Here is a 24,865-nt window from a genome sequence, read left to right on the forward strand (position 1 = left end):
CATAGCAAACTAACTATCAACTGGGTCCGTCCCATAGCAAACTAACTATCTACTGGGTCCGTCCCGTAGCAAACTAACTATCTACTGGGTCAGTCCCATAGCAAACTAACTATCAACTGGGTCTGTCCCATTGCAAACTAACTATCAACTGGGTCTGTCCCATAGCAAACTAACTATCTACTGGGTCCGTCCCATAGCAAACTAACTACCAACTGGGTCCGTCCCATAGCAAACTAACTACCAACTGGGTCCGTCCCATAGCAAACTAACTACCAACTGGGTCCGTCCCATAGCAAACTAACTACCAACTGGGTCCGTCCCATAGCAAACTAACTATCAACTGGGTCTGTCCCATAGCAAACTAACTATCTACTGGGTCCGGCCCGTAGCAAACTAACTACCAACTGGGTCAGTCCCATAGCAAACTAACTATCTACTGGGTCCGTCCCATAGCAAACTAACTATCAACTGGGTCCGTCCCAAAGCAAACTAACTATCAACTGGGTCAGTCCCATAGCAAACTAACTATCAACTGGGTCCGTCCCATAGCAAACTAACTATCAACTGGGTCCGTCCCGTAGCAAACTAACTATCAACTGGGTCAGTCCCATAGCAAACTAACTATCTACTGGGTCTGTCCCATTGCAAACTAACTATCTACTGGGTCCGTCCCATAGCAAACTAACTATCAACTGGGTCCGTCCCATAGCAAACTAACTACCAACTGGGTCAGTCCCATAGCAAACTAACTATCTACTGGGTCCGTCCCATAGCAAACTAACTATCAACTGGGTCCGTCCCATAGCAAACTAACTACCAACTGGGTCTGTCCCATAGCAAACTAACTATCAACTGGGTCAGTCCCATAGCAAACTAACTACCAACTGGGTCCGTCCCATAGCAAACTAACTATCTACTGGGTCCGTCCCATAGCAAACTAACTATCAACTGGGTCCGTCCCATAGCAAACTAACTATCAACTGGGTCCGGCCCATAGCAAACTAACTATCAACTGGGTCCGTCCCGTAGCAAACTAACTATCAACTGGGTCCGTCCCATAGCAAACTAAACTAACTATCAACTGGGTCCGTCCCATAGCAAACTAACTATCAACTGGGTCCGTCCCATAGCAAACTAACTATCAACTGGGTCCGTCCCATAGCAAACTAACTATCAACTGGGTCCGTCCCGTAGCAAACTAACTAGTAACTGGGTCCGTCCCGTAGCAAACTAACTATCTACTGGGTCTGTCCCATAGCAAACTAACTATCTACTGGGTCCGTCCCATAGCAAACTAACTAGTAACTGGGTCCGTCCCATAGCAAACTAACTAGTAACTGGGTCCGTCCCGTAGCAAACTAACTATCAACTGGGTCTGTCCCGTAGCAAACTAACTATCAACTGGGTCTGTCCCATAGCAAACTAACTATCTACTGGGTCCGTCCCATAGCAAACTAACTAGTAACTGGGTCCGTCCCATAGCAAACTAACTATCAACTGGGTCTGTCCCGTAGCAAACTAACTATCAACTGGGTCAGTCCCATAGCAAACTAACTATCAACTGGGTCCGTCCCATAGCAAACTAACTATCTACTGGGTCCGTCCCATAGCAAACTAACTATCAACTGGGTCCGTCCCATAGCAAACTAAACTAACTATCAACTGGGTCCGTCCCATAGCAAACTAACTATCAACTGGGTCCGGCCCATAGCAAACTAACTATCAACTGGGTCCGTCCCATAGCAAACTAACTAGTAACTGGGTCAGTCCCATAGCAAACTAACTATCTACTGGGTCCGTCCCATAGCAAACTAACTACCAACTGGGTCTGTCCCATAGCAAACTAACTATCAACTGGGTCTGTCCCATAGCAAACTAACTATCTACTGGGTCCGTCCCATAGCAAACTAACTATCAACTGGGTCTGTCCCATAGCAAACTAACTATCAACTGGGTCTGTCCCATAGCAAACTAACTATCAACTGGGTCCGTCCCATAGCAAACTAACTATCAACTGGGTCCGTCCCATAGCAAACTAACTATCAACTGGGTCCGTCCCATAGCAAACTAACTATCAACTGGGTCCGTCCCATAGCAAACTAACTATCAACTGGGTCCGTCCCATAGCAAACTAACTATCAACTGGGTCCGTCCCATAGCAAACTAACTATCTACTGGGTCCGTCCCATAGCAAACTAACTATCAACTGGGTCTGTCCCATAGCAAACTAACTATCAACTGGGTCCGTCCCATAGCAAACTAACTACCAACTGGGTCCGTCCCATAGCAAACTAACTATCTACTGGGTCCGGCCCATAGCAAACTAACTACCAACTGGGTCCGTCCCATAGCAAACTAACTATCAACTGGGTCTGTTATTCTGGTACAGTGGGATCAGTCAGACATAGATACTGTTGACCAGAGTCCTTTACAGTATAGTGCCCTACTGTTGACCAGAGTCCTTTACAGTATAGTGCCCTACTGTTGACCAGAGTCCTTTACAGTATAGTGCCCTACTGTTAACCAGAGTCCTTTACAGTATAGTGCCCTACTGTTGGCCAGAGTCCTATGCAGTATAGTGCCCTACTGTTAACCAGAGTCCTTTACAGTATAGTGCCCTACTGTTGGCCAGAGTCCTATACAGTATAGTGCCCTACTGTTGACCAGAGTCCTTTACAGTATAGTGCCCTACTGTTGACCAGAGTCCTTTACAGTATAGTGCCCTACTGTTAACCAGAGTCCTTTACAGTATAGTGCCCTACTGTTGGCCAGAGTCCTATACAGTATAGTGCCCTACTGTTAACCAGAGTCCTATACAGTATAGTGCTCTACTGTTGACCAGTCCTTTACAGTATAGTGCCCTACTGTTGACCAGAGTCCTTTACAGTATAGTGCCCTACTGTTGACCAGAGTCCTTTACAGTATAGTGCCCTACTGTTAACCAGAGTCCTATACAGTATAGTACCCTACTGTTGACCAGAGTCCTTTACAGTATAGTGCCCTACTGTTAACCAGAGTCCTATACAGTATAGTGCCCTACTGTTGACCAGAGTGCTTTACAGTATAGTGCCCTACTGTTGATCAGAGTCCTTTACAGTATAGTGCCCTACTGTTGACCAGAGTCCTATACAGTATAGTGCCCTACTGTTGACCAGAGTCCTTTACAGTATAGTGCCCTACTGTTAACCAGAGTCCTTTACAGTATAGTGCCCTACTGTTGACCAGTCCTATACAGTATAGTGCCCTACTGTTAACCAGAGTCCTTTACAGTATAGTGCCCTACTGTTGACCAGAGTCCTATACAGTATAGTGCCCGACTGTTAACCAGAGTCCTTTACAGTATAGTGCCCTACTGTTGACCAGAGTCCTATACAGTATAGTGCCCTACTGTTGACCAGTCCTTTACAGTATAGTGCCCTACTGTTGACCAGAGTCCTTTACAGTATAGTGCCCTACTGTTGACCAGAGTCCTATACAGTATAGTACCCTACTGTTGACCAGTCCTTTACAGTATAGTGCCCTACTGTTGACCAGAGTCCTTTACAGTATAGTGCCCTACTGTTGACCAGAGTCCTTTACAGTATAGTACCCTACTGTTGACCAGTCCTTTACAGTATAGTGCCCTACTGTTGACCAGAGTCCTTTACAGTATAGTGCCCTACTGTTGACCAGAGACCTTTACAGTATAGTGCCCTACTGTTGACCAGAGTCCTATACAGTATAGTGCCCTACTGTTGACCAGAGTCCTTTACAGTATAGTACCCTACTGTTGACCAGAGTCCTTTACAGTATAGTGCCCTACTGTTGACCAGAGTCCTTTACAGTATAGTGCCCTACTGTTGACCAGAGTCCTTTACAGTATAGTGCCCTACTGTTGACCAGAGTCCTTTACAGTATAGTGCCCTACTGTTGACCAGAGTCCTTTACAGTATAGTGCCCTACTGTTGACCAGTCCTTTACAGTATAGTGCCCTACTGTTAACCAGAGTCCTATACAGTATAGTGCCCTACTGTTAACCAGAGTCCTTTACAGTATAGTGCCCTACTGTTGACCAGAGTCCTTTACAGTATAGTACCCTACTGTTGACCAGAATCCTTTACAGTATAGTGCCCTACTGTTGACCAGTCCTTTACAGTATAGTGCCCTACTGTTGACCAGTCCTTTACAGTATAGTGCCCTACTGTTTACCAGAGTCCTATACAGTATAGTGCCCTACTGTTGACCAGAGTCCTTTACAGTATAGTGCCCTACTGTTGACCAGAGTCCTATACAGTATAGTACCCTACTGTTGACCAGAGTCCTCAGCGGGACAGGCTGTAAACTACAGCCTCCTCAGCGGGACAGGCCGTAAACTACAGCCTCCTCAGCGGGACAGGCCGTAAACTACAGCCTCCTCAGCGGGACAGGCCGTAAACTACAGCCTCCTCAGCGGGACAGGCCGTAAACTACAGCCTCCTCAGCGGGACAGGCTGTAAACTACAGCCTCCTCAGCGGGACAGGCCGTAAACTACAGCCTCCTCAGCGGGACAGGCCGTAAACTACAGCCTCCTCAGCGGGACAGGCCGTAAACTACAGCCTCCTCAGCGGGACAGGCCGTAAACTACAGCCTCCTCAGCGGGACAGGCCGTAAACTACAGCCTCCTCAGCGGGACAGGCCGTAAACTACAGCCTCCTCAGCGGGACAGGCCGTAAACTACAGCCTCCTCAGCGGGACAGGCCGTAAACTACAGCCTCCTCAGCGGGACAGGCCGTAAACTACAGCCTCCTCAGCGGGACAGGCCGTAAACTACAGCCTCCTCAGCGGGACAGGCCGTAAACTACAGCCTCCTCAGCGGGACAGGCCGTAAACTACAGCCTCCTCAGCGGGACAGGCCGTTAACTACAGCCTCCTCAGCGGGACAGGCTGTAAACTACAGCCTCCTCAGCGGGACAGGCTGTAAAGTCAGAAATTACAATGGGAGGAGAAACACATTCCACATCTGTATGTGATGAGAGCCCCTCCCCCACTACTATCCAGTCTGTATCCCAGCCGGCGTGACTGGGAATCCCATAGGGCGCCGTACAATTGGCCCAGCGTCGCCCGGGTTTGGCCGGTGTAGGCCATCATTATAAATAAGAATTTGTTCTTCGCTGACTTGCCTAGTTAAATAAAGGTAAAAAAAAGAAGAAAAAAAAAGAACTACTGCTCACCACTCACAATATAGTTAGTTATATTATATCATGGAGTGGAATAGCGGTTAACTCTTTCAAAAGACAGGCTAGTTAATTGCAAAGGCTTGTTCATGTTGTTTAGCAGTGTAGAAATGGAGGACAGACAGACAGGATTGATTAATAAACTACATCTCTCTCGACCTCAACCTGCACTATGAAGATGCATTGCATCGTTCTGTTCTGCATGATGCATATAGAGCACGTACATCTACCACATCCTCCTCCTCCCTCATTCTATAAACCATCCTCCTCCTCCCTCATTCTATAAACCATCCTCCTCCTCCCTCATTCTATAAACCATCCTCCTCCCTCTCATTCTATAAACCATCCTCCTCCTCCCGCATTCTATAAACCATCTACAACATCCTCCTCCTCCCTAATTCTATAAACCATCCTCCTCCTCCCTCATTCTATAAACCATCCTCCTCCTCCCTCATTCTATAAACCATCCTCCTCCTCCCTCATTCTATAAACCATCCTCCTCCTCCCGCATTCTATAAACCATCTACAACACCCTCCTCCTCCTCCCTCTCATTCTATAAACCATCTACCACATCCTCCTCCTCCCTCTCATTCTATAAACCATCTACTACATCCTCCTCCTCCCTCATTCTATAAACCATCTACAACATCCTCCTCCTCCCTCATTCTATAAACCATCTACCACATCCTCCTCCTCCCTCATTCTATAAACCATCTACAACATCCTCATCCCTCTCATTCTATAAACCATCTACCACATCCTCCTCCTCCCTCTCATTCTATAAACCATCTACAACAACCTCCTCCTCCCTAATTCTATAAACCATCTACAACATCCTCCTCCTCCCTCATTCTATAAACCATCTACAACATTCTCCTCCTCCCTCATTCTATAAACCATCTACAACATCCTCCTCCTCCCTCATTCTATAAACCATCTACCACATCCTCCTCCTCCCTCATTCTATAAACCATCTACCACATCCTCCTCCTCCCTCATTCTATAAACCATCTACCACATCCTCCTCCTCCTCCCTCATTCTATAAACCATCTACCACATCCTCCTCCTCCCTCATTCTATAAACCATCTACCACATCCTCCTCTTCCTCCCTCATTCTATAAACCATCTACCACATCCTCCTCCTCCCTCATTCTATAAACCATCTACCACATCCTCCTCCTCCCTCATTCTATAAACCATCTACAACATCCTCCTCCTCCTCCTCCCTCATTCTATAAACCATCTACCACATCCTCCTCCTCCCTCATTCTATAAACCATCTACCACATCCTCCTCCTCCCTCATTCTATAAACCATCTACCACATCCTCCTCCTCCCTCATTCTATAAACCATCTACCACATCCTCCTCCTCCCTCATTCTATAAACCATCTACCACATCCTCCTCCTCCCTCATTCTATAAACCATCTACCACATCCTCCTCCTCCCTCATTCTATAAACCATCTACCACATCCTCCTCCTCCCTCATTCTATAAACCATCTACCACATCCTCCTCCTCCCTCATTCTATAAACCATCTACCACATCCTCCTCCTCCCTGTCATTCTATAAACCATCTACAACATCCACCTCCCTCTCATTCTATAAACCATCTACACCATCCTCCTCCTCCCTCATTCTATAAACCATCTACCACATCCTCCTCTTCCTCCCTCATTCTATAAACCATCTACAACATCCTCCTCCTCCCTCATTCTATAAACCATCTACAACATCTTCCTCATCCCTCTTATTCTCTAAACCGGTGGTTATTAAACCATACCCCTTCAAACATTCAACCTCCAGCTGTACCCCCTCTAGTACCATGGTCAGCGTACGCTCAAATTTTTTTTTACATTATTGTAAGCCTGCCACAGACATTTATTAAACATAAGAATGAGAGTGAGTTTTTGCCACAACCCGGCTCGTGGAAAGTGACAAAGAGCTCTTATAGGACCAGGACACAAATAAGAACATAATAATAATCAATCATTTTGCTCTTTATTCAACCATCTTACATATAAAACCTTATTTCTTCATCTAAAATTGTGAATAACTCATCACAGGTTAATGAGAAGGGTGTGCTTGAAATGACGCACATAACTCTGCAGTGTTGGGTTGTATTGGAGAGAGTCTCAGTCTTAAATCATTTTCCACACAGTCTGTGCCTGTATTTAGTTTACATGCTAGTGAGGGCTGAGAATCCACTCTCACATAGGTACGTTGCTGCAAAGGGAATCAGTGCATTAACAGCGCGATTTGCCAATCCAGAAATCTGGCAGTGGCTTCTGATTAAATTTAGTTAATTTGCACACACACACAAAAAAAAAATCATACAATGATGGAAAGACCTGTGTGTTGTCCTTGTTAATGCAGACAGAGAAGAGCTCCAACTTCTTAATCATAGCCTCGATTTTGTCCCGCACATTGAATATAGTTGGGGAGAGTCTCTGTAATCCTAGATTCAGATCATTCAGGAGATAAACAACATCATCCAGATAGACAGTCGTGTGAGAAACTCACATTATGCAAGCGGTCAGACAAGTGAAAATTATGGTCAGTAAAGAAAACAATAAGCTCGTCTCAGCTTTAAAAAAATGTGTCAATACTTTGCCCCTTGATAACCAACTGTATGTTGTAAAAGCGTTACATGGTCGCTGCCCAGGTCATTGCATAATGCAGAAAATACACGAGAGTTCAGGGGCCTTGCTTTAACAAAGTTAACCATTTTCACTGTAGTGTCCAAAACATCTTTCAAGCTGTCAGGCATTCCCTTGGCAGCCAGAGCCTCTCGGTGGATGCTGCAGTGTACCGAAGTGGCGTCGGGAGCAAATGCTTGCACGCGCGTTACCACTCCACTATGGCTAGAGATGGATGACTAGAGATGGATGACTAGAGATGGCTAGAGGTGGATGACTAGAGATGGCTGGAGGTGGATGACTAGAGATGGATGACTAGAGATGGATGACTAGAGATGGCTAGAGGTGGATGACTAGAGATGGATAGAGGTGGATGACTAGAGATGGATGACTAGAGATGGCTAGAGGTGGATGACTAGAGATGGCTAGAAGTGGATGACTAGAGATGACTAGAGGTGGATGACTAGAGATGGCTAGAAGTGGATGACTAGAGATGGCTGGAGGTGGATGACTAGAGATGGCTAGAGGTGGATGACTAGAGATGGCTGGAGGTGGATGACTAGAGATGGCTGGAGGTGGATGACTAGAGATGGCTGGAGGTGGATGACTAGAGATGGCTAGAGGTGGATGACTAGAGATGGCTAGAGGTGGATGACTAGAGATGGCTAGAGGTGGATGACTGGAATACACAGTACGTCCCAGTGCCCTGGTTGTGGAATACACAGTATGTCCCAGTGTCCAACAGAGGCTGAGCTATGCCAACATTAAGCCCCTCCTCCTCTGTAAGGGCTTTATAAATATCAGAAATAGTTAAGTGACAGGTCTTTGGCAGAGCTGAGTCCAGGCACGCCTCGGTCATCATTCCCTGCAATACGCACCATCAATCTATATGAATGAACACACTCACTGCTAGAATATACAGCACATTCAGAAAGTATTCAGACCCCTTGACCTTTCCAAAGTTTGTTACGTTACAGCCTTATTCTAAAATGGATTAAATAAATAAAAATTGTCAGCAATCTACACACAATACCCCATAATGACATCACAATACCCCATAATGACATCACAATACCCCATAATGACCTCACAATACCCCATAATGACCCCATAATGACCTCACAATACCCCATAATGACCTCACAATACCCCATAATGACATCACAATGCCCTATAATGACAAGGCAAAAATTGTTTTAGAAATCTTTGCAAATGTATAACAAATTTGGGGGCCTCCCGAGTGGTGCAGTGATCACTGCATCGCAGCGGTAAGACACTGCATCGCAGTGGTAGCTGTGCCACTAGAGATTGTGGGTTCGCGACCGGGAGACACATGGGGCGGCGCACAATTGGCCCAGCGTCGTACAGGTCAGGGGAGGGTTTGGCAGGCAGGGATGTCCTTGTCCCATTGCGCACTAGCGACTCCTGTGGCGGGCCGGGAGCAGTGCACGCTGACACGGTCGCCAGGTGTACGGTGTTTCCTCTGACACATTGGTGCGGCTGGCTTCCAGGGTTAAGTAGGCGCTGTGTCAAGAAGCAGTTGTTGGAGTGTTTCGGAGGACGCCTGCTCTCGACCTTCGCCTCTCCAGAGTTCGTACGGGAGTTGCAGCGATGAGACAAAACTGTAACTACCAATTGGAAACCACAAAAAAGGGGGCAATAACTTTTTTTTTTTTTTTTTTTAACAGTCCCAAAAAAGCTGAAATATCACATTTACATAAGTATTCAGACCCTTTACTCAGCACTTTGTTGAAGCACATTGGCAGCGATTACAGCCTCAGGTCTTGGGTATGACGTTACAAGCTTGGCACACAACAAGCTTGTGTTGCCTTGGCTGTGTGCTTAGGGTCATTGTCCTGTTGGAAGGTGAACCTTCACCCCAGTCTGAGGTCCTGAGCACTCTGGAGCAGGTTTTCATCAAGGATCTCTGTACTTTGCTCGGTTCATCTTTGCCTCTATCCTGACTAGTCTCCCAGTCCCTGTCGCTGAAAAACATCCCCACAGTATGATGCTGCCACCACCATGCTTCACCTTAGGGATGGTGCAAGGTTTCCTCCAGCTGTAATGCTTGGCATTCAGGCCAAAGAGTTCAATCTTGCTTTCATCAGGCCAGAGAATCTTGTTTCTCATTGTCAGAGTCCTTTAGGTACCTTTTGGAAAACTCCAAGCGAGTTGTCATGTACCTTTTACTGAGGAGTGGCTTCCGTCTGGCCACTCTACCATACAGGCCTGATTGATGGAGTGCTGCAGAGATGGTTGTCCTTCTGGAAGGTTCTCCCATCTCCACAGAGGAACTCTAGAGCTCTGTCAGAGTGACCATCGGGTTCTTGGTCACCTCCCTGACCAAGGCCCTTCTCCCCAGATTGCTCAGTTTGGCCAGGCGGCCAGCACTAGGAAGAGTCTTGGTGGTTCCAAACTTCTTCCATTTAAGAATGATGGAGGCCACTGTTCTTGGGGACCTTCAATGCTGCAGAAATGTTTTGGTATCCTTCCCCAGATGTGTCGCTCGACACAATCCTGTCTCGGAGCTCTACGGACAATTGGCTTGGTTTTTGCTCTGACATGCACTGTCAACTGTGGGACCTTATATAGACAGGTGTGTGCCTTTCCAAATCATGTCCAATCAATTGAATTTACCACAGGTGGACTCCATTCAAGTTGTAGAAACATCTCAAGGATAATCAATGAAAACAGGATGCACCTGAGCTCAATTTTGAGTCTCATAGCAACGGGTCTGAATACTTTTTTTATTTTTATTAAAAAAACATTTTAAACCTGACATCAAATTTGCTAATCTTTCTAAAAACCTGTTTTACTTTGTCGTTACTGGGTATTGTTAGATTGAGGATTTTTACAATTCAGGCTTTAACAACAACAAAATGTGAGAAAGGGAAAAGGGGTCTGAATACTTTCCGAATGCACTTTATATTACCTAATAGCACGAGGCAGGCCCGGGTCGTCACTACAACGTATATTACCAAATAGTATGAGGCAGGCCCGGGTCGTCACTACAACGTATATTACCTAATAGTATGAGGCAGGCCCGGGTCGTCACTACAACGTATATTACCTAATAGTATGAGGCAGGCCCGGGTCGTCACTACAACGTATATTACCTAATAGTATGAAGTAGGCCCGGGTCGTCACTACAACGTATATTACCTAATAGTATGAGGCAGGCCCGGGTCGTCACTACAACGTATATTACCTAATAGTATGAGGCAGGCCCGGGTCGTCACTACAACGTATATTACCTAATAGTATGAGGCAGGCCCGGGTCGTCACTACAACGTATATTACCTAATAGTATGAAGTAGGCCCGGGTCGTCACTACAACGTATATTACCTAATAGTATGAGGCAGGCCCGGGTCGTCACTACAACGTATATTACCTAATAGCACGAGGCAGGCCCGGGTCGTCACTACAACGTATATTACCTAATAGTATGAGGCAGGCCCGGGTCGTCACTACAACGTATATTACCTAATAGTATGAGGCAGGCGCGGGTCGTCACTAAAACGTATATTACCTAATAGCACGAGGCAGGCCCGGGTCGTCACTACAACGTATATTACCTAATAGCACGAGGCAGGCCCGGGTCGTCACTACAACGTATATTACCTAATAGCACGAGGCAGGCCCGGGTCGTCACTACAACGTATATTACCTAATAGTATGAGGCAGGCGCGGGTCGTCACTACAACGTATATTACCTAATAGCACGAGGCAGGCCCGGGTCGTCACTACAACGTATATTACCTAATAGTATGAGGCAGGCGCGGGTCGTCACTACAACGTATATTACCTAATAGCACGAGGCAGGCCCGGGTCGTCACTACAACGTACATTACCTAATAGCATGAGGCAGGCCCGGGTCATCACTACAACGTACATCACCTAATAGTATGAGGCAGGCCCGGGTCGTCACTACAATGTACATCACCTAATAGTATGAGGCAGGCCCGGGTCGTCACTACAACGTACATCACCTAATAGTATGAGGCAGGCCCGGGTCGTCACTACAACGTATATTACCTAATAGTATGAGGCAGGCCCGGGTCCTCACTACAACGTATATTACCTAATAGTATGAGGCAGGCCCGGGTCGTCACTACAACGTATATTACCTAATAGTATGAGGCAGGCCCGGGTCGTCACCACAACATACATCACCTAATAGTATGAGGCAGGCCCGGGTCGTCACTACAACGTACATCACCTAATAGCATGAGGCAGGACCGGGTCGTCACTACAACGTACATCACCTAATAGTATGAGGCAGGCGCGGGTCGTCACTACAACGTATATTACCTAATAGCACGAGGCAGGCCCGGGTCGTCACTACAACGTACATCACCTAATAGTATGAGGCAGGCCCGGGTCGTCACTACAACGTATATTACCTAATAGTATGAGGCAGGCCCGGGTCATCACTATAACGTACATCACCTAATAGTATGAGGCAGGCCCGGGTCGTCACTACAACGTACATCACCTAATAGTATGAGGCAGGCCCGGGTCGTCACTACAACGTACATCACCTAATAGTATGAGGCAGGCCCGGGTCGTCACTACAACGTACATCACCTAATAGTATGAGGCAGGCCCGGGTCGTCACTACAACGTATATTACCTAATAGTATGAGGCAGGCCCGGGTCGTCACTACAACGTATATTACCTAATAGTATGAGACAGGCCCGGGTCGTCACAACAACGTATATTACCTAATAGTATGAGGCAGGCCCGGGTCGTCACTACAACGTACATCACCTAATAGTATGAGGCAGGCCCGGGTCGTCACTACAACGTACATTACCTAATAGTATGAGGCAGGCCCGGGTCGTCACTACAACGTATATTACCTAATAGTATGAGGCAGGCCCGGGTCGTCACTACAACGTATATTACCTAATAGTACGAGGCAGGCCCGGGTCGTCACTACAACGTATACTACCTAATAGCACGAGGCAGGCCCGGGTCGTCACTACAACGTATATTACCTAATAGCACGAGGCAGGCCCGGGTCGTCACTACAACATATATTACCTAATAGCACGAGGCAGGCCCGGGTCGTCACTACAACATATATTACCTAATAGTATGAGGCAGGCCCGGGTCGTCACTACAACGTACATTACCTAATAGCATGAGGCAGGCCCGGGTCGTCACTACAACGTACATTACCTAATAGTATGAGGCAGGCGCGGGTCGTCACTAAAACGTATATTACCTAATAGCACGAGGCAGGCCCGGGTCGTCACTACAACGTACATCACCTAATAGTATGAGGCAGGCCCGGGTCATCACGACAACGTATATTACCTAATAGCACGAGGCAGGCCCGGGTCGTCACTACAACGTACATCACCTAATAGTATGAGGCAGGCCCGGGTCGTCACTACAACGTACATCACCTAATAGTATGAGGCAGGCCCGGGTCGTCACTACAACGTATATTACCTAATAGTATGAGGCAGGCCCGGGTCGTCACTACAACGTATATTACCTAATAGCATGAGGCAGGCCCGGGTCGTCACTACAACTACGCACAACAATGACAACTGACCTCTCATCAAAATCTTTAGGATTATCCTCTCCTGCCATTTAACGTGGCCCGAATGCCAGTCTGTCACTGATTGGCATGCCAAACATGACATGTCATCTTTATTTAACTAGGCAAGTCAAACAAGAACACATTCTTATTTACAATGACGGCCTACCCCGGGCCAAACCCGGACGACGCTGGGCCAATTGTGAGCAGCCCTATGGGACTCCCAATCACAATGAGCACAAACAGATCTGGGCCCAGACTACATTTCATCTTCAATTATGGTAAATGGTACAGCCTACACATGCTATGTTGTTTACAAGGACGGACAGACTGAAGGGAAGAGAAAGAGAGAGGTTTCCCAACATCATTCGGATATCCTTCCTATGGACTCCTATCATATGTTAACCTATGGAGAAAGGGACACTGCTACTAGCCTGTCTACTAGTCTAACTGACCACTGTATTAAAGGTCTACCAGTCTAACTGACCACTGTATTAAAGGTCTTCCAGTCTAACTGACCACTGTATTAAAGGTCTACCAGTCTAACTGACCACTGTATTAAAGGTCTACCAGTCTAACTGACCACTGTATTAAAGGTCTACCAGTCTAACTGACCACTGTATTAAAGGTCTTCCAGTCTAACTGACCACTGTATTAAAGGTCTTCCAGTCTAACTGACCACTGTATTAAAGGTCTACCAGTCTAACTGACCACTGTATTAAAGGTCTACCAGTCTAACTGACCACTGTATTAAAGGTCTACCAGTCTAACTGACCACTGTATTAAAGGTCTACCAGTCTAACTGACCACTGTATTAAAGGTCTACCAGTCTAACTGACCACTGTATTAAAGGTCTACCAGTCTAACTGACCACTGTATTAAAGGTCTACCAGTCTAACTGACCACTGTATTAAAGGTTTGTCGACATGTTTATCTTGAGGTCCATCAGTGTTTAGTCAATGACATGTCAAATACAAGACGTCAGCTTTTCATAACGAATGGTCTCCTAAATTAGTGACCAAAATTCCTCAAACAGTGGACAGCTGATATGACAGGCCTGAGCACAAAGAACTGAATGGGAGGTGACAATATTACTGTCAGTCAGTCAGGCCCCAGGCAGGCTCCACCCCCCACAGAACCTGGTCAGGCTCCACCCCCCACGGGCCCTGGTCAGGCTCCACCCCCCCCACGGGCCCTGGTCAGGCTCCACCCCCCCCACGGGCCCTGGTCAGGCTCCACCCCCCCCAAACGGGCCCTGGTCAGGCTCCACCCCCCCCCAACGGGCCCCAGTCAGGCTCCACCCCCCACGGGCCCTGGTCAGGCTCCACCCCCCCCACGGGCCCTGGTCAGGCTCCACCCCCCGACGGGCCCTGGTCAGGCTCCACCCCCCACAGAACCTGGTCAGGCTCCACCCCCCACGGGCCCTGGTCAGGCTCCACCCCCCCCACGGGCCCTGGTCAGGCTCCACCCCCCGACGGGCCCTGGTCAGGCTCCACCCCCCACGGGCCCTGGTCAACAGTATTCCACTATAAAGTAAATAGTGTTCCATTTGGGAAGCAGATAAGAGCTTTCAGGCCATGAGACCAGTGGATTATCCTGAGAATTGGGACAAACTCTAATCCCCAGTAATTTCACATCCTGCCATAGTCCTGCCTGGGGCCAAAATACAGACTACAGAAGAATAACATGTTATTCCACCTCTGGAATGTAGAATTACTCTCTGCATAGAACAGAATTAGGCCCACATTTCAGGTAAGAAAAACAGACCTCCCTCAGTCCAGCTCTGTAGGTTAACCTCCCTCATTATAGCCCAGCTCTGTAGGCTAACCTCCATCATAGCCCAGCTCTGTAGGCTAACCTCCATCATAGCCCAGCTCTGTAGGCTAACCTCCATCATCATAGCCCAGCTCTGTAGGCTAACCTCCCTCATCATAGCCCAGCTCTGTAGGCTAACCTCCCTCATCATAGCCCAGCTCTGTAGGCTAACCTCCATCATAGCCCAGCTCTGTAGGCTAACCTCCATCATCATAGCCCAGCTCTGTAGGCTAACCTCCATCATCATAGCCCAGCTCTGTAGGCTAACCTCCTTCATCATAGCCCAGCTCTGTAGGCTAACCTCCCTCATCATAGCCCAGCTCTGTAGGCTAACCTCCCTCATCATAGCCCAGCTCTGTAGGCTAACCTCCCTCATCATAGCCCAGCTCTGTAGGCTAACCTCCCTCATCATTGCCCAGCTCTGTAGGCTACTCTCCCTCATCATAGCACAGCTCTGTAGGCTAACCTCCCTCATCATAGCCCAGCTCTGTAAACTAACCTCCCTCATCATAGCCCAGCTCTGTAGGCTAACCTCCCTCATCATAGCCCAGCTCTGTAGGCTAACCTCCCTCATCATAGCCCGGCTCTCTAGGCTAACCTCCCTCATCATAGCCCAGCTCTGTAGGCTAACCTCCCTCATCATAGCCCAGCTCTGTAGGCTAACCTCCCTCATCATAGCCCAGCTCTGTAAACTAACCTCCCTCATCATAGCCCAGCTCTGTAGGCTAACCTCCCTCATCATAGCCCAGCTCTGTAGGCTAACCTCCCTCATCATAGCCCGGCTCTCTAGGCTAACCTCCCTCATCATAGCCCAGCTCTGTAGACTATCCTCCCTCATCATAGCCCAGCTCTGTAGGCTAACCTCCCTCATCATAGCCCAGCTCTGTAGGTTAACCTCCCTCATCATAGCCCAGCTCTGTAAACTAACCTCCCTCATCATAGCCCAGCTCTGTAAACTAACCTCCCTCATCATAGCCCAGCTCTGTAAACTAACCTCCCTCATCATAGCCCAGCTCTCTAGGCTAACCTCCCTCATCATAGCCCAGCTCTCTAGGCTAACCTCCCTCATCATAGCCCAGCTCTGTAAACTAACCTCCCTCATCATAGCCCAGCTCTGTAGGCTAACCTCCCTCATCATAGCCCAGTTCTGTAGACTAACCTCCCTCATCATAGCCCAGCTCTGTAAGCTAACCTCCCTCATCATAGCCCAGCTCTGTAGGCTAACCTCCCTCATCATAGCCCAGTGCTGTAGGCTAACCTCCCTCATCAAAGCCCAGCTCTGTAAGCTAACCTCCCTCATCATAGCCCAGCTCTGTAGGCTAACCTCCCTCATCATAGCCTAGCTCTGTAAACTAACCTCCCTCATCATAGCCCAGCTCTGTAGGTTAAGGTCCCTCATCATAGCCAAGCTCTGTAGGCTAACCTCCCTCATCATAGCCCAGCTCTCTAGGCTAACCTCCCTCATCATAGCCCAGCTCTGTAGGCTAACCTCCCTCATCATAGCTCAGCTCTGTAAACTAACCTCCCTCATCATAGCCCAGCTCTGTGGGCTAACCTCCCTCATCATAGCCCAGCTCTGTGGGCTAACCTCCCTCATCATAGCCCAGCTCTGTGGGCTAACCTCCCTCATCATAGCCCAGCTCTGTGGGCTAACCTCCCTCATCATAGCCCAGCTCTGTAAACTAACCTCCCTCATCATAGCCCATCTCTGTAAACTAACCTCCCTCATCATAGCCCAGCTCTGTAGGCTAACCTCCCTCATCATAGCCCAGCTCTGTAGGCTAACCTCCCTCATCATAGCCCAGCTCTGTAGGCTAACCTCCCTCATCATAGACCAGCTCTGTAGGCTAACCTCCCTCATCATAGCCCAGCTCTGTAGGCTAACCTCCCTCATCATAGCCCAGCTCTGTAGGCTAACCTCCCTCACCATAGCCCAGCTCTGTAGGCTAACCTCCCTCACCATAGCCCAGCTCTGTAGGCTAACCTCCCTCACCATAGCCCAGCTCTATAGGCTAACCTCCCTCATCATAGCCCAGCTCTGTAGGCTAACCTCCCTCATCATAGCACAGCTCTCTAGGCTAATCTCCCTCATCATAGCACAGCTCTGTAGGCTAACCTCCCTCATCATAGCCCAGCTCTGTAGGCCTACCTCCCTCATCATAGCCCAGCTCTGTAGGCTAACCTCCCTCATCATAGCCCAGCTCTGTAGGCTAACCTCCCTCATCATAGCCCAGCTCTGTAGGCTAAACTCCCTCATCATAGCCCAGCTCTGTAGGCTAACCTCCCTCATCATAGCCCAGCTCTGTAGGCTAACCTCCCTCATCATAGCCCAGCTCTGTAGGCTAACCTCCCTCATCATAGCCAAGCTCTGTAGGCTAACCTCCCTCATCATAGCCCAGCTCTGTAGGCTAACCTCCCTCATCATAGCCCAGCTCTGTAGGCTAACCTCCCTTATCATAGCCCAGCTCTGTAGGCTAACCTCCCTCATCATAGCCCAGCTCTGTAGGCTAACCTCCCTCATCATAGCCCAGCTCTCTAGGCTAATCTCCCTCATCATAGCCCAGCTCTGTAGGCTAACCTCCCTCATCATAGCCCAGCTCTCTAGGCTAATCTCCCTCATCATAGCCCAGCTCTCTAGGCTAACCTCCCTCATCATAGCCCAGCTCTGTAGGCTAACCTCCCTCATCATAGCCCAGCTCTGTAGGCTAACCTCCCTCACCATAGCCCAGCTCTGTAGGCTAACCTCCCTCACCATAGCCCAGCTCTGTAGGCTAACCTCCCTCACCATAGCCCAGCTCTGTAGGCTAACCTCCCTCACCATAGCCCAGCTCTGTAGGCTAACCTCCCTCATCATAGCCCAGCTCTGTAGGTTAATCTCCCTCATCATAGCCCAGCTCTGTAGGCTAACCTCCCTCATCATAGCCCAGCTCTCTAGGCTAATCTCCCTCATCATAGCACAGCTCTGTAGGCTAACCTCCCTCATCATAGCCCAGCTCTGTAGGCCAACCTCCCTCATCATAGCCCAGCTCTGTAGGCTAACCTCCCTCATCATAGCCCAGCTCTGTAGGCTAACCTCCCTCATCATAGCCTAGCTCTGTAGGCTAACCTCCCTCATCATAGCCCAGCTCTGTAGGCTAAACTCCCTCATCATAGCCCAGCTCTGTAGGCTAACCTCCCTCATCATAGCCCAGCTCTGTAGGCTAACCTCCCTCATCATAGCCAAGCTCTGTAGGCGAACCTCCCTCATCATAGCCCAGCTCTGTAGGCTAACCTCCCTCATCATAGCCCAGCTCTGTAGGCTAACCTCCCTCATCATAGCCCAGCTCTGTAGGCTAACCTCCCTCATCATAGCCCAGCTCTGTAGGCTAACCTCCCTCATCATAGCCAAGCTCTGTAGGCGAACCTCCCTCATCATAGCCCAGCTCTGTAGGCTAACCTCCCTCATCATAGCCCAGCTCTGTAGGCTAACCTCCCTCATCATAGCCCAGCTCTGTAGGCTAATCTCCCTCATCATAGCACAGCTCTGTAGGCTAACCTCCCCCGTCATAGCCCAGCTCTCTAGGCTAATCTCCCTCATCATAGCCCAGCTCTCTAGGCTAATCTCCCTCATCATAGCCCAGCTCTGTAGGCTAACCTCCCTCATCATAGCCCAGCTCTGTAGGCTAACCTCCATCATCATAGCCCAGCTCTGTAGGCTAACCTCCCTCATCATTGCCCAGCTCTGTAGGCTACTCTCCCTCATCATAGCACAGCTCTGTAGGCTAACCTCCCTCATCATAGCCCAGCTCTGTAAACTAACCTCCCTCATCATAGCCCAGCTCTGTAGGCTAACCTCCCTCATCATAGCCCAGCTCTGTAAACTAACCTCCCTCATCATAGCCCAGCTCTGTAGGCTAACCTCCCTCATCATAGCCCAGCTCTGTAGGCTAACCTCCCTCATCATAGCCCGGCTCTCTAGGCTAACCTCCCTCATCATAGCCCAGCTCTGTAGGCTAACCTCCCTCATCATAGCCCAGCTCTGTAGGCTAACCTCCCTCATCATAGCCCAGCTCTGTAAACTAACCTCCCTCATCGTAGCCCAGCTCTGTAGGCTAACCTCCCTCATCATAGCCCAGCTCTGTAGGCTAACCTCCCTCATCATAGCCCGGCTCTCTAGGCTAACCTCCCTCATCATAGCCCAGCTCTGTAGACTATCCTCCCTCATCATAGCCCAGCTCTGTAGGCTAACCTCCCTCATCATAGCCCAGCTCTGTAGGTTAACCTCCCTCATCATAGCCCAGCTCTGTAAACTAACCTCCCTCATCATAGCCCAGCTCTGTAAACTAACCTCCCTCATCATAGCCCAGCTCTGTAAACTAACCTCCCTCATCATAGCCCAGCTCTGTAGGCTAACCTCCCTCATCATAGCCCAGCTCTGTAGGCTAACCTCCCTCATCATAGCTCAGCTCTGTGAGCTAACCTCCCTCATCATAGCCCAGCTCTGTAGGCTAACCTCCCTCATCATAGCCCAGCTCTGTAAACTAACCTCCCTCATCATAGCCCAGCTCTGCAGGCTAACCTCCCTCATCATAGCCCAGCTCTCTAGGCTAACCTCCCTCATCATAGCCCAGCTCTGTAAACTAACCTCCCTCATCATAGCCCAGCTCTGTAGGCTAACCTCCCTCATCATAGCCCAGTTCTGTAGACTAACCTCCCTCATCATAGCCCAGCTCTGTAAGCTAACCTCCCTCATCATAGCCCAGCTCTGTAGGCTAACCTCCCTCATCATAGCCCAGTGCTGTAGGCTAACCTCCCTCATCAAAGCCCAGCTCTGTAAGCTAACCTCCCTCATCATAGCCCAGCTCTGTAGGCTAACCTCCCTCATCATAGCCTAGCTCTGTAAACTAACCTCCCTCATCATAGCCCAGCTCTGTAGGTTAAGGTCCCTCATCATAGCCAAGCTCTGTAGGCTAACCTCCCTCATCATAGCCCAGCTCTCTAGGCTAACCTCCCTCATCATAGCCCAGCTCTGTAGGCTAACCTCCCTCATCATAGCTCAGCTCTGTAAACTAACCTCCCTCATCATAGCCCAGCTCTGTGGGCTAACCTCCCTCATCATAGCCCAGCTCTGTGGGCTAACCTCCCTCATCATAGCCCAGCTCTGTGGGCTAACCTCCCTCATCATAGCCCAGCTCTGTAAACTAACCTCCCTCATCATAGCCCATCTCTGTAAACTAACCTCCCTCATCATAGCCCAGCTCTGTAGGCTAACCTCCCTCATCATAGCCCAGCTCTGTAGGCTAACCTCCCTCATCATAGCCCAGCTCTGTAGGCTAACCTCCCTCATCATAGACCAGCTCTGTAGGCTAACCTCCCTCATCATAGCCCAGCTCTGTAGGCTAACCTCCCTCATCATAGCCCAGCTCTGTAGGCTAACCTCCCTCACCATAGCCCAGCTCTGTAGGCTAACCTCCCTCACCATAGCCCAGCTCTGTAGGCTAACCTCCCTCATCATAGCCCAGCTCTATAGGCTAACCTCCCTCATCATAGCCCAGCTCTGTAGGCTAACCTCCCTCATCATAGCACAGCTCTCTAGGCTAATCTCCCTCATCATAGCACAGCTCTGTAGGCTAACCTCCCTCATCATAGCCCAGCTCTGTAGGCCAACCTCCCTCATCATAGCCCAGCTCTGTAGGCTAACCTCCCTCATCATAGCCCAGCTCTGTAGGCTAACCTCCCTCATCATAGCCCAGCTCTGTAGGCTAAACTCCCTCATCATAGCCCAGCTCTGTAGGCTAACCTCCCTCATCATAGCCCAGCTCTGTAGGCTAACCTCCCTCATCATAGCCCAGCTCTGTAGGCTAACCTCCCTCATCATAGCCAAGCTCTGTAGGCTAACCTCCCTCACCATAGCCCAGCTCTGTAGGCTAACCTCCCTCATCATAGCCCAGCTCTGTAGGCTAACCTCCCTCACCATAGCCCAGCTCTGTAGGCTAACCTCCCTCACCATAGCCCAGCTCTGTAGGCTAACCTCCCTCATCATAGCCCAGCTCTATAGGCTAACCTCCCTCATCATAGCCCAGCTCTGTAGGCTAACCTCCCTCATCATAGCACAGCTCTCTAGGCTAATCTCCCTCATCATAGCACAGCTCTGTAGGCTAACCTCCCTCATCATAGCCCAGCTCTGTAGGCCAACCTCCCTCATCATAGCCCAGCTCTGTAGGCTAACCTCCCTCATCATAGCCCAGCTCTGTAGGCTAACCTCCCTCATCATAGCCCAGCTCTGTAGGCTAAACTCCCTCATCATAGCCCAGCTCTGTAGGCTAACCTCCCTCATCATAGCCCAGCTCTGTAGGCTAACCTCCCTCATCATAGCCCAGCTCTGTAGGCTAACCTCCCTCATCATAGCCCAGCTCTGTAGGCTAACCTCCCTCATCATAGCCAAGCTCTGTAGGCTAACCTCCCTCATCATAGCCCAGCTCTGTAGGCTAACCTCCCTCATCATAGCCCAGCTCTGTAGGCTAACCTCCCTCATCATAGCCCAGCTCTGTAGGCTAACCTCCCTCATCATAGCCCAGCTCTCTAGGCTAATCTCCCTCATCATAGCCCAGCTCTGTAGGCTAACCTCCCTCATCATAGCACAGCTCTGTAGGCTAACCTCCCTCATCATAGCCCAGCTCTGTAGGCCAACCTCCCTCATCATAGCCCAGCTCTGTAGGCTAACCTCCCTCATCATAGCCCAGCTCTGTAGGCTAACCTCCCTCATCATAGCCTAGCTCTGTAGGCTAACCTCCCTCATCATAGCCCAGCTCTGTAGGCTAAACTCCCTCATCATAGCCCAGCTCTGTAGGCTAAACTCCCTCATCATAGCCCAGCTCTGTATGCTAACCTCCCTCATCATAGCCAAGCTCTGTAGGCTAACCTCCCTCATCATAGCCCAGCTCTGTAGGCTAACCTCCCTCATCATAGCCCAGCTCTGTAGGCTAACCTCCCTCATCATAGCCCAGCTCTGTAGGCTAACCTCCCTCATCATAGCCCAGCTCTGTAGGCTAACCTCCCTCATCATAGCCAAGCTCTGTAGGCGAACCTCCCTCATCATAGCCCAGCTCTGTAGGCTAACCTCCCTCATCATAGCCCAGCTCTGTAGGCTAACCTCCCTCATCATAGCCCAGCTCTGTAGGCTAATCTCCCTCATCATAGCACAGCTCTGTAGGCTAACCTCCCTCATCATAGCCCAGCTCTCTAGGCTAATCTCCCTCATCATAGCCCAGCTCTGTAGGCTAACCTCCCTCATCATAGCCCAGCTCTGTAGGCCAACCTCCCTCATCATAGCCCAGCTCTGTAGGCTAACCTCCCTCATCATAGCCCAGCTCTGTAGGCTAATCTCCCTCATCATAGCCCAGCTCTGTAGGCTAACCTCCCTCATCATAGCCCAGCTCTGTAGGCTAACCTCCCTCATCATAGCCCAGCTCTGTAGGCTAACCTCCCTCATCATAGCCCAGCTCTGTAGGCTAACCTCCCTCATCATAGCCCAGCTCTGTAGGCTAACCTCCCTCATCATAGCCCAGCTCTGTAGGCTAACCTCCCTCATCATAGCCCAGCTCTGTAGGCTAACCTCCCTCATCATAGCCCAGCTCTGTAGGCTAACCTCCCTCATCATAGCCCAGCTCTGTAAACTAACCTCCCTCATCATAGCCCAGCTCTGTAGGCTAACCTCCCTCATCATAGCCCAGCTCTGTAGGCTAACCTCCCTCATCATAGCCCAGCTCTGTAGGCTAACCTCCCTCATCATAGCCCAGCTCTGTAGGCTAACCTCCCTCATCATAGCCAAGCTCTGTAGGCGAACCTCCCTCATCATAGCCCAGCTCTGTAGGCTAACCTCCCTCATCATAGCCCAGCTCTGTAGGCTAATCTCCCTCATCATAGCCCAGCTCTCTAGGCTAATCTCCCTCATCATAGCCCAGCTCTCTAGGCTAATCTCCCTCATCAAAGCCCAGCTCTGTAGGCTAACCTCCCTCATCATAGCCCAGCTCTGTAGGCTAACCTCCCTCATCATAGCCCAGCTCTGTAGGCTAACCTCCCTCATCATAGCCCAGCTCTGTAGGCTAATCTCCCTCATCATAGCCCAGCTCTGTAGGCTAACCTCCCTCATCATAGCCCAGCTCTGTAGGCTAACCTCCCTCATCATAGCCCAGCTCTGTAGGCTAACCTCCCTCATCATAGCCCAGCTCTGTAGGCTAACCTCCCTCATCATAGCCCAGCTCTGTAGGCTAACCTCCCTCATCATAGCCCAGCTCTGTAGACTAACCTCCCTCATCATAGCCCAGCTCTGTAGGCTAACCTCCCTCATCATAGCCCAGCTCTGTAGGCTAATCTCCTGTAGCCTTACACAACCTGAAAAGTAATAACATGGCTGTCTAGAATGGCTATCAAGTAGCATAGTCCCCTCTTCATAGTCCGTTTGACAAACTAGTTGTGATGTCTGGCTGCATGTAGAGGGCGTGTCTGGTAGTGCAGAGGCCCTGGGGTTGAAGCTGCAGCATGAGCTGACAGTTGCTGTGTTTATAGAAGTCAACTTTAGAATAAACCCTCTAAACCCCAAATAAAGAAAGGTAAAGTTGACTAATGTGTTGTAGAACGTAAGGCTTTCGAGTTAAAATCTCTCTCTCTTTGAAACACTACGAGACTCTTTCTAGAACAGACCACCGTGCAAGACAGGGCCGGTGTTCTCTTGTATCTCCCCGAAAGCGCTGAAATCAAATGGAATATACAGCAAAATACTTCAAACCTCAAAAATGAAACCTACTCGTTTTTCATGCATATTCTGTCCTGAAACACCTTATCCAGGGGGATGACAGCTTGGCCCAGAAACACGTCCAGTCCTATGAGCGCCCGGTGCATCACCGTCAGGACCAAGTCGCTGCTCCCAGGAGGGTAGGCGCCCCCGTCCCCAACCTGCTCCAGAACACCCGGTAACAACTCGAAAGAACATTCCTCCTTCCATTCGGGAGCAGTGGTCTTTTCCAGAACACAAGTGGAGTATTTCTCCTTGCCCACCTGGATTATGGTGTAGACGTCGCTGGTACCGTGTTTGCCCTTTGCCCGCAAGCCCCTGCCCCGCAGAACGGTGACCTGGACGTGTGTAGGAACCCATCTCTGGTCCTCGTCGTCTATATTTAGCGAGGACATGTCCAAATAAACACAACAGAGGAGGAGACAGGCTCAAATCTAAACGTGGAAATTGTATGATCCCTCAGCGTCTCTCAGAGATGCACAGCTAGCCGCCCAGCCTAGTCGCGGGGTGGACGGCTCGGCATTATTGTGTCCTTTAAGTTGTCGGTATTGTTCGGTCTGTCTGGAGTGTCCTCACAGTTCGTTGCCCCAGCATGTGTTTCGTGGCGTATGCTCGGCTATGCTAATAAGGCTATGGCCCGTACGACGCGCCTCTCCGCGCCCCCCTCTCTGCAGTCAGAATTGTTCAAACCATAGACAATGATAGAGGTCTCTAGTGGCCAAAAGGCTGTCGTCGAATGAGCAGCGCCATTGAGGTCTTCCACCATTTCAACTGGGTGGGACATTTCAACTTCATTGGCTCACCAGGAGGGATCAGCCAATCGTAAAAAAATTTAAATGGACTTCTATAAAATGGAGAATGCCCCATTGGTGTTTCCCATGCGCTTAC

The 24,865-nt window shown here is 49.5% G+C and overlaps 1 protein-coding gene across 2 annotated transcripts in view; it reads right to left on the reverse strand.

The window, feature by feature from the left end:
- Positions 1 to 24,652, reverse strand: part of LOC129811468 (uncharacterized) — a 103,024-nt gene extending 78,372 nt beyond the window's left edge. For both annotated transcript variants that reach the window (XM_055862801.1, XM_055862800.1), the window contains exon 1: positions 23,990 to 24,652. In XM_055862801.1, coding sequence (XP_055718776.1) covers positions 23,990 to 24,372 — 383 coding nt within the window. In that variant the 5' untranslated portion in view covers positions 24,373 to 24,652. The remainder of the gene's footprint in view (positions 1 to 23,989) is intronic.
- Between the last annotated feature and the right edge of the window lie 213 nt (positions 24,653 to 24,865).

This window comes from Salvelinus fontinalis, chromosome 15 (genome assembly GCF_029448725.1).
Source record: "Salvelinus fontinalis isolate EN_2023a chromosome 15, ASM2944872v1, whole genome shotgun sequence".
Taxonomy (NCBI): Eukaryota; Metazoa; Chordata; class Actinopteri; order Salmoniformes; family Salmonidae; genus Salvelinus; species Salvelinus fontinalis.